At 44.8% G+C, this 10,084-nt stretch overlaps 2 protein-coding genes across 2 annotated transcripts in view; one reads left to right on the top strand and one right to left on the bottom strand.

The window, feature by feature from the left end:
* The window catches only part of CACYBP (calcyclin binding protein), a 4,983-nt gene extending 505 nt beyond the window's left edge, over window positions 1-4,478 (top strand). The window contains exons 2-5 of the mRNA XM_031064145.1: window positions 383-479; window positions 975-1,074; window positions 2,379-2,473; window positions 4,159-4,478. Of these exons, the coding sequence (XP_030920005.1) occupies window positions 383-479; window positions 975-1,074; window positions 2,379-2,473; window positions 4,159-4,318 (452 nt within the window). The 3' untranslated portion in view covers window positions 4,319-4,478. The remainder of the gene's footprint in view (window positions 1-382; window positions 480-974; window positions 1,075-2,378; window positions 2,474-4,158) is intronic.
* A 1,202-nt stretch (window positions 4,479-5,680) lies between these two features.
* MRPS14 (mitochondrial ribosomal protein S14) lies at window positions 5,681-8,337 on the bottom strand. Its single transcript, XM_005429631.2, has 3 exons — window positions 8,222-8,337; window positions 7,361-7,519; window positions 5,681-6,177 (listed from the first exon to the last, which is right to left on the bottom strand). Exons 1-3 carry the CDS (start codon window positions 8,264-8,266, stop codon window positions 5,995-5,997), a joined length of 387 nt encoding a protein of 128 aa, XP_005429688.1. The 5' UTR covers window positions 8,267-8,337; the 3' UTR covers window positions 5,681-5,994.
* Window positions 8,338-10,084: the final 1,747 nt, after the last annotated feature.

Here is a 10,084-nt window from a genome sequence, read left to right as displayed (position 1 = left end):
ATCTTTGGCTTCTCTGCTCCCCATGTAGGTGAGAGGAGAGGGAATTGCTCAAGATGCAGGGAGTAGGGGAAGAATTGGGTCAAGGAAACTGCAGCGGGAGCAAACAGCTGGCTCTGACTCCCCCTGCACAGCCCGGGTTGCTCTCTTTTGACCTGAGCTGATAAATGGGTTTTCTTGGAATTTTCAGGGAACAGGGCTACATGGGGGACCTCCCTTTGCTCTCAAGTTATTCCTGAATAATTAGTGTTTTCCTTTTATCACTCTGAAAATTGCTTCAGTAAGGAAAAGACCCTAGTTGTTCCAGGGGGCTTTGTGGGGGAAGTTGGAGTGCATGAAGCTTATGGAGGAAAGGTAGAACTTAATATCTTTTTTTCACTTCCAGGTTGGGATCAGTCAGATAAGTTTGTTAAGATTTACATCTCTTTAAATGGCGTCCAGAAGCTTCCCGCTGAGAATGTGCAGGTGAATTTCACAGAGAGGTGAGTTCATCTTGTAGCACAACAGGAACACTGAAATGCAGGAGTGTTGGATTAGCCTTTTTTTTTCTCGACTCTCTTTTTTCTTTTTTTAAACTTCAGCTGTATTAGCTTTTAGTAGCACTTAAGGGTATCAGGGTGTTTTCATTTTACAAGTGCACCTCACCATGCTTGACAGGGTGCACAGTGTTAGCCCTGGGTATTTGTGGTGACAGAACTGAGGTGTACATTGAGGAAATTTGGTTTTCCAAGTTTGTAGGTAGAAAGGATCCTAAAGATCTCAATTTGACGTGAGTCTGGATTGGTTCTTTTAATTTCTCTGTTAAAATTGAACTGAACATTTTGAGAGGCCTGGGAGTAAAGTAATTCAAGCCTGTTGGCCTGCTTTCCCAAGAAGTACTCCTCTGTTTTCCTAAGAAATACACCTGCTGAAGGGTTTTCAGACAGTGTAGTGATTGGAATATTTGTGCCTTTCCTCCCTCCACTTCCTGGGTCCAGGTCATTTGATCTGCTAGTGAAGAATTTGAATGGGAAGAACTACACCATGACCTTCAACAACCTCCTGAAGCCCATCTCAGTGGAAGGCAGCTCTAGAAAGGTCAGTGCACCTTGTCTGTTAGAGGGCCCTCACAGAGTATCATGTTCATTGCCTGGCTAATTCAATGTTCAGTGCCTCCCTTCTGCTGCTAAGTCTCTGCACTGTGAACATGAGTCTTTCTAATCTGTGATTGTCATAACTGCAGAATTAGTCTCTGGAATCCTATTTCAAGAGATCATGTCTGGATATTTAATAGCTCACCAACAGGATTTCAGAAATAAGTAAGCAGAAAATACCACCAAGTGTTCATTTGCATCTTTGTGCTTTTAAATACCTCTGAGAAATTCTTTGCGATTTTAGGAGATTTGTCAGCAGACTGAAATCTTGGGAAGCTTAAATAGGCTTAATTCCCAAAGCCAAGTCTGGAACCTGCTCTGCCTCAGTAAGGGTGTGTTGCTCCAGAACTGAACACTGATGTGGTGGTTTAACCCTAGCAGGATGTTAATTTTCTAAGGGAAAAATTAACTCTATCCCTGCCAAAACCAGGACAACTGGTAACATTGTACTGCTGCTGGCTGGTGATATCCACACTCTGCTGCTTGTGGCACCTTTCCAGGCTGAGATGTGTCACATACCTCCTGTGAGTTCTCTGTTGTGCTTGGTGACATCAGATGTGAAGAGCTACTGGTTCATTTGGAAATTGGCCTAAAATTAATACAGAGTGAAACTAAACCAGCTGAAATAAACGAGGGTGATGCTCTGGTGATTTTTAATACAGTATGAAACCAAACAGTGGTCATGTACTTGTTAAGCCAAGCTAAAGCTGCAGTAGACCCTTGTCTGCTGTGGCAGGCAGGAGTTCTTTGTGAAATTTAGGTCAGGGTTGCAAGTCAACAGGCTTTGTAACTTTGCAAGCATGTTGCAAGATTAAGCAATACCCTAAAACTAGTTTCTTGTCCTTGGAGAAATAAATTGGAGGAGCCTCTACCTCAACTTGGCATGCTTGGAGAAGTCTAGAAAAACTAGTCACTCTTTACCAGGCAGTCCTGGGTGCTTGAGCATCCTTTAAATCACTGGACAGTGCTCCTGCAGCACGTTGTGTTCTGTATTGGTACTGTAAGTCTGTACTAGTATGATATTAACCACATATGTAAATTGTCCACAGTGGAGTTAATACTTTGTACCCTGAGGCTGAGTGCATGCTATAATTTTTGTATTCTACATAATGATGCATGGCTGAAATGTTTCAGCAATTTGAGAGTATGGAAGAGGCTTATGTTACAAGCTGACCTTACTCATTTTGACTGGCATCCCTTTATGAAGCATTCTGAATTCATGCCTTGCTGTTGTTCTGTACCATACAGATAAAGACAGACATGATCCTTGTCATGTGTAAGAAGAAGCGGGAGGAAAAATGGGATTGTCTCACTCAAGTGGAAAAAGAAAGCAAAGAGAAAGAGTAAGTGTCTTTTCAACCCTCCATCTTGTTTTCCATGTCCTGTTCTCTGTGTTGTTTTAGGACTGTTGGGAGAGATCTGTAATGACTGTGCAGCTATTCTGGGGATTGGTGGTCTGCGGGACAGGCCCTGAGATGTTGGAGGATCATTAGGTTGGGGTTTCTTTTGATATTTGTAGAACTGCAAGTAGAAGAAATACACTTTGAGTAGCTGCCACTCCTCCACTGTTTTATTGCTAATGATGAAGGCTGCATCATAGGACATGCAATAGGGAAGAGCTGCAGTGAGAATTCTAAAGGGAATCAACCAGTGAAAGATTCATTTGCATTTTGATGGCAGCATTGATTGCAAAAACTGCATTAGTGAGGTGACTGTTTTTAGATCAAGTGTGTATTATATAGAAATACATGGATAGATCCCCTGCAGCTCTACTGGTCAAAAATTATTATTGTCACCTGTGTGTGAAGTGCCTGCACAAAAATCCCAGCATCAGTATGCTTTTGGCAAAGCAGGTCTTTGTTTATTTCAATGGTTTTCCAGAGTCTCAAGCCAGGTTGTAACACTTCAAGTGCTTGGGAGCAGCAGGCAGCTTAGACATACACAGGGATGTGGGTGGTAAATGACAGCAGGAAACAGCTGGGGACAAGAGACTTTATAAAATATATATATTATATGATGATTTAATGTTATTTTACATGTATAGCCACCTTGAAGAATGAGAACACTTTTGAGAATTTTATCCCTGCCAACAACAATTCATTTTGTGTATGTTTTTAGGGTGATTTGCTAAAACTGATCAGGCATAACAACCTGAATTTAGGACAAAACAGCCTTCTCCACTCAAATGGCATCACAGGAGATTTAAGAGGAAGCGACTTGACAATTAATGCAGTTTTCTGGAGGGACAGGGTCACTTGTTAAACCTGTATCTTGTGCAGAGAATTCCCGAAGATTTACTGTTTGTCAAACGAGCAGCTCCAGAAATGCTGCTCGCAGGCAGGGTCTGTGCAGGCGATGGTTAGCCCTGAGCATGAGGAAACTGCTCCCTCTGCTGATCTGTTTTCATCTGCTGTGTTTTTGAGCTGGGCTGCACTAGGACTACCTAAGGGATTTTGGAAAATGGGATAGAGAGGGCATTATTTATAGTCGGGTCATGCAGGCCATGTCCTCCACGGTGCTGACTGCGGGTGGCACTGTTCATCACCGGAGAAAATTGCTTTGAAATGCAATGTGTTAAGAAGTCATTTAACCTCTGGAGATCATCTGAAAAATGGGAAACAGGAAAAAAGCCTTTTGGGTTGTGAATGCAGTCTGTCCAAAGAGCTTGATGTGGTCATTTCTCCATTTTCATTCACCTGTCACATAACACAAGGCAGGTATTGGCACTTTCTCTGTTACATTTCACTTCTGCTTCCTGCAGTTAATTTTGGGAGTGCTTCCAGAGTCACATTTACTGCAAAATGCTTCACATCAAAATACTGTCCCACCCCATGGGACATCTCTAGGTATACTACTCAGCTTGCACTTGGTTTAAGGGTGTTTCTTAGGATTCTTCCTATTTGGAAGCCAACTGAGACTGCTGTGATCTAAAGACTTGGCCGAAGCAAAAGTCCCAGGATATTTCAAACAAACATCAGAACTTCCTTTTGTTGGGTATTCCTGACCTTCTCATGTATCTGTCTTGCAGGAAGGCTGCCTATGACACTGCAGATCCTAGTGAAGGGCTAATGAACATTTTAAAGAAGATGTATGCGGAAGGGGACGATGAGATGAAGCGCACCATCAACAAGGCCTGGGTTGAAAGCAGAGAAAAGCAGTACAAAGGGGACATACCAATGGATATCTGAAAGCACTCTAAGGGCCGCCTTAAAACTGATCTTCCATGTGAGACACGCTGTGCTGCAAAGATCATCGTTTACATAACCTTCTTCCAAGCAAAGACAGTCATTTTCCATTTCAGGTTGGAGAAAATATTTAAATAAAATAGCTTATAAAGCATTTCCGTCAGTCAAGTGGTTCAGCATTTCCTGAGGAGTGAAGCATAGGGTACATATCCAAAGCTTCTCAGATGAGAGGGGAGTGCTGTGAGACTGAGAACAGAATGTAGAAGTAAAGGAATCTTAAACTAGGATGGGTCAAGGCCTCTGTTGCCAGTGGCAGCTGGACCCATGTGGTTGCTGGGGCTAGTGTCATGCTCACGTCACAGGGTGTAGCTTTCTGATTAAAAATGGGAAAGTGCTGAACTATAAAGCATGTCACAAAGGGAGAACTGCTGAAGAAAGCAGAAATCTAAGCATTTGACAGTTAAGCAGAAACAATATGGTGTTAATCTTGTGGTATTCAAATTTAATACTGATTACTCTCAGAAACTTTCTGTCTAATAATACTGTTACTGTGAATTTTGGAAATCAAAGTGCTTGGGCTAGCTGTGAGCCCATCTCTGAGATGGCATCAGTCAGGATGCAGTCTGCAGTCATCGACAGGAGACCAGGGACAGGGAGCTTGCCCCGGCTCCAGCAGTGTAAAGTAGGAAACAAGGGATAAGCTCCACTTTCTCCATCAACTTTGAAAGGGTTTTAAGGTAAGAGAGTAAGTATAGTAAGATGGCTTATACACCAAAATATAACTCAGCTGGGTGCGACAGATTGCTGTCAGTTTCCTGCTAGTGGTATTTGGCCTTTGCATTGCCATCTCTCAGCCCCTGCTGGGGAGGGGGACATAGCAGCCACTGCCCTCCCTTTACTGCAGTGCTTTGAAGAAGAGTACAGGGCAAACATGACCTTAGCAGCAAGCCTGTTGTTAATTGTGTCCTTCCTGCCTCCTTCTCATGTGTCTCCCAAGGACACATTTGTTGTTACTTGTGAATTAAGGAAGCCATTACTCTCCTGTTAGGGTCTGGACTAGGGCTTCCTTGCCACCTTGTTCTTGAAGCATGGGACTGAGCACTGCACTATGAACAGGAGAAATACCAGCACAGTGTAGTTTGTAACAGATCCTTTAGCCACATTGTCTGCTTGTTAATACACATTTATATTGAGTTAGCATAGTAAGAGTATTTAAACTTGAGGCCATGTTTTATTCCCACTCTGTCCTTGCCCTTGTTCACAGCAGAATACCACTTTGTCCTGTTGTGCAGTTTTACTGATGCTTTTACCCAAATTACCATGATGAACTTACCGTATGATGGCAACAAAAAAAATGCTTCAACAAGCCTTGTGCTGTATGTCTTTATTTCTAATACTGCCCATACCACAAACCTCAGCTTAGTTCTGCACCATCACATAGTGATTTTTTGCTCACAATCAAACTGCCTCACACACACCAGTTCAGTGCAGTTGTGCTGCTGCTGCTCAGCTGATACCAGCTGTAATCCAGGGAGTTTAATGAATCAGCACAGCTCCTCCTTCCCTTATTAGTTTGACATTGATGCTGGGCTCTGAGGCAGGACAGCCTTGCTTTAATTACCCACACAAATGAGCCTGGTTTGTTTCATCTGCCTGACTGCACATGCACGTGGAGATTATTACCACATGGCTCTTTGTACACCGGACATCTGAGCGTGGTCAGCAAAGTGGCGGAAAACAATTCTGCTGAGCCTCCAGCGCCGCTTAACGCCGCGAGGGCGGGACGTCAGCACACAGCGGTTCCGGATCCTCACGGGGCAGCTGTCCCGCGGCAGGGCAGCGATCTCCTTATCGGCCACTTCCTAAAACAAGTGCCAAAGTTTAGCTGTGTTCCCTGGGAGCTGGAGGGGCCTTACTCCCAGACCTCACAATCCAGATGTTTACTAGGTACTGTGACAACTTTCTCTACCACCTCATGAATAAGCTTTGCTATTTAAATGGGAGCTTTCACCTCACTCAGCCCACCCTTTCTGGGCATTCCAACAGTGAATGTAAACTGATCGACATGGAGACCCCCAGATTAATCCTATTACACAGATCAATCTCAATCCTCTAATTTCAACCTGTCAAATCAGCTCGTCTCTGTCGCAGGGTGGGCTAGCCCTCTAAGAGACCCAAGATTTAATCTTATTACAGACTAACCTCAAGCCAGGAATTAAAGTTAGTCAAAAAACTTTGCTTTCTCCTCATTGCAGGGTAGGTTAGTCCTTTCAGATGAGCTGAATTTAAATATATATTGTTTATTAACTGCCTGCTGAGGTAGCATGCTTTCATGTCAGTAAAAGGGATCTCATATAGGGTTCTTTGGAAGGTGTTACAGGATCTTTTGGGGCTTTTTTCTGTATTGGTTTTGCCTCATAAGGACATCCAACACCACTCAGACTTGCCCAAGAATGGTAGAGTCAATATATAAAAGCAAATTCATACACTTTCTCTCCTAAGATGTGTAAGTATCATGGCAAAATCAAATACAGGAATAATCCAGTACTTGCAAATGTTTTTGGTGCTTAGTAAGGCAGGCTGAGAGCAGGGCAGTCGATTTTTAAGAACAGTTTTAACACCCAGATCTGATGCATGTTTCATATGCCTGTAGATCAGGCAAGCAAAAATCTAGAGTTTATTATCCTGAATTGGAAGTAAAGAAAATAGATTTGACAATGTGTATGTTAGGGGCAGTGTATGGAGGGGGGGAATGTGACTTTACTGTATTTAGTGTTACATATGCTGCTTCCACAAGCACAGGTTTCAAAAAACCCCAAACCCAATAGACACAACCTTCAGTCAGGTGCATGTGCTGTTGTTGTAAACCCCCCCAAAAGACTGAAGTCACTATGGAACATGACACGATTCTGTGCTTGTGAGCTGGGGAGACACAACATCTGTGACCTGGGACAGCCATTTAGCTCTATAAAGTGACTGCCATGGCCCTGAGCACACCAGAGCAGCAAGAGCCACGTGTGGCTGGGTGCAGGCAGCTGGCAGTACCTGCAGCTCCTTGGGGAGGATGGAGTTCTTGCGGATGGCGTTGATCCGCAGCCTCTCATCTGCATACTCATAGGCCATCTTCCTTCTCTTGACGTCCCGCAGCATCCTCCAGTCCACATAGTAGCTCCGCACCTGCCTTGGGCAGGACGAGGGGAGAACCTGATTGAAAAAATAAAATTTGTGATACCTGCCTGTTGCCCTAGTCAAGGATGAACTGTTATTTCAATAAATCATGGGATATCCAGAGTTGGAAGGGATTGACAAATACTGAGTTCAATGTCTGGCCCCCACAATCCCACCATGTGCCTGAAGTGTTGCCCAAACATCCTTTGAGCTCTGGCAGCCTTGGCGCTGCCACCACGCCCTGGGGAGCCTGTTCCAGTGCCCAAACACCCACATGGGGAAAACCTTTCGCTAATATCCAGCCTAACCCTCCCCTGACACGGCTCCAGCCGCTCCCTCGGCTCCTGTGTCTCCGGTATCGGTTTAACTCCCGGATCACACGCTACACTTCCTACACCTCCATCGCTGTCAATCTCCCTCACGAGGGGCAGCGCCGATCTTTGCTCTCTCCGACGAGTAACAGATTAGCTTTCATACTTTCCAGATTCCCTACTGCATTAGTATATAACTCTGAATGTCATATAAAGTGTTAGCAAGTTCTCTTCACAGACAGACACAAAGAAGCCCAAGCTACACCGAACGCTATATAACACCGGACCCGCGATGCTCCCGCGCCCCGCGGGCAGGGCCGAGCCCGCAGGGGTCAAACACTACCCGCATCTCCCCTGCCCGGATAGGGTCCCGGAGAGACGCGGGGAAGCAGGGTGAGAGGAATGGAGGGGAGGGAGTGGGTCTGACCTGCCGAGCCGCCCTCAGCGCCCAGCACAGCGCGGCCGCCGCCATCTTGTCGCTGCGCCGCGCGTGCGCGCACTCAGAGCAGGGCAGGGCCCGCCCTCAGGCCGCCCCTCAGGCCGCTCCCATCTCCTCCCAAAGCTGCGTTCCCAATGTGCATTCCCTGGGTTTTTAACCCTCTGCGGCTGGAATTGCGATAAGAGTCCCAGCTGCACTTGTGGGGTGCGCTGTGTATATTTCAGAGCTGCTGTGAGGGCTCGTTGGCACCTCCCGTCATTAAAGGCAGCTGGATCTGCCACAGGAACATCGGAGTCCGGCCTTGTATGCAGCAGAGTTATCCCGGGCTGAAGGGGAGCGGCTGTGAAAATGACAGGGAAATTATCCCAGCAGGAAAATTGACTCAAAGGCATCGCCCCGCCCTTGTGGGTCCCTGTCTGTGAGCCCATCGTCCATAATCGTCCTGACTGCTTGTGCTGCTGCGGGACACGCAGCTCTGGGCTAGCTCTGTTCCTTAGGGGTGTCTTTTTCTTGTTTATCACCTAGGACTGTCCCTAAATTCCTTGGTTTATACCTGTGGCTTGCAGGAGATTTGTCTACTGGTGGGTTTTGAATCGTAGAATATTCTGAATTGAAAGGGACCCATAAAGATCATCGAGTTCAGCTCCTGGCCCTGCACAGGACAACTCCAAGAATTCCACTGTGTGCCTGGGAGTGTTGTCCAAACTTTTGCTAATATCCAAACCTGAATAATCATAACCCCAAACAGAGAAAAACTAATGGGAAATTCTGCTTCCATTGTTCTTGTTCAGTGAGAGAAACTGTCCTGTTCCACTGACTGGGACTTCTCTTAGGCTGTATTTAAAATATGTCTGTTTCTTCATTTCAGGGAGAACATGCATCACGGTTTTGATGTTGAATTCATAATTTTATGTTTGTATCAGCTCATGAACTACATTGAAAAAGTCATTCGAGAAGCTGGTTCTCTTAGTTTGTCAAGCTGCTTGCTCTGTGTGTGCTAGTGGTTCTACTCAGATGTTTGGTATATTACACTGGTATGTAATAATCTGGAAGTACCTAGGTTGGCTGGCTAATCAAATTTTATTATCCATGCTGCAGTCAGCAGGTTTCCTAGATGCTTACTGTGGTGGCTTTCTGCTGTTTGCAAGGGGAGAATTTCAAGCTTTGTTCTCTGTAATTGTCTGTAACTTGCTATTTTTCCAGATTGTGAAATTAATTGGTGTACATATATCAGCAGAGCAGATAAAATAGATGTGATCAAAGGGGATTTGAATGTTACAGCACGCATTCTTTTCTACAATATTTTGTATATATCTGTATCTTTTGTATATTCCCTTTTTGTGTTTATTAGATGGTCCAGGTGTGGAAGGAATGGGTGAGGATGCCAAGGAGAGCTATTTCTTCAGCCAGGGCTGACTCCCTCATTGCTCAACAGCATCACCTGTGTGATTAGCACTTCCCCAGCTGAGACTGGCAAGGATTAATGATGGATGTTGATATTCCTCAGGCTGCTACAATCTTCTGCTCCCTCAGCACAGCTTCTGGTTGCACTAAATCGAAGGAACTGTTCAGAATCTGAGGGTTTGTCAGCTAAAAACTGGGCTCAGTAATGCACCTGGTTAAATAACTGTGTGGATGGTTCTTGAGGGATTTTTGCAAGTATTGTGCTGAATAAATGTAATGTGTAACTGCTGCTGAGTTTAATGTTTTTTAAATTTTCTGATGTACTCCACCTGAGTTCCTCATCATTAATGTTACAAATGTGCTTGTTGATACAGTAGTCTCAGTAACCATCCTGTGATTCTTGCAGACATGTACAGAGCTGGAGAAGCGTTCTGGCTTTTGACTTGT

The sequence above is a fragment of the Geospiza fortis genome, unplaced genomic scaffold (assembly GCF_000277835.1).
Source record: "Geospiza fortis unplaced genomic scaffold, GeoFor_1.0 scaffold399, whole genome shotgun sequence".
Taxonomy (NCBI): Eukaryota; Metazoa; Chordata; class Aves; order Passeriformes; family Thraupidae; genus Geospiza; species Geospiza fortis.
The sequence above is the reverse complement of the archived record's forward strand: the minus strand, read 5'-3'. Positions and strand labels throughout refer to the sequence as shown.

Coding starts and splice junctions, on each gene's coding strand:
- MRPS14 (XM_005429631.2), bottom strand. CDS start 8,266: ATGGCGGCGGCCGCGCTGTGCTGGGCGCTGAGGGCGGCTCGGCAG. Junction 7,520..8,221: donor CGCTGAGGGCGGCTCGGCAG/GTCAGACCCACT, acceptor TTTTTCAATCAG/GTTCTCCCCTCGTCCTGCCC. Junction 6,178..7,360: donor TCCTCCCCAAGGAGCTGCAG/GTACTGCCAGCT, acceptor CACTTGTTTTAG/GAAGTGGCCGATAAGGAGAT.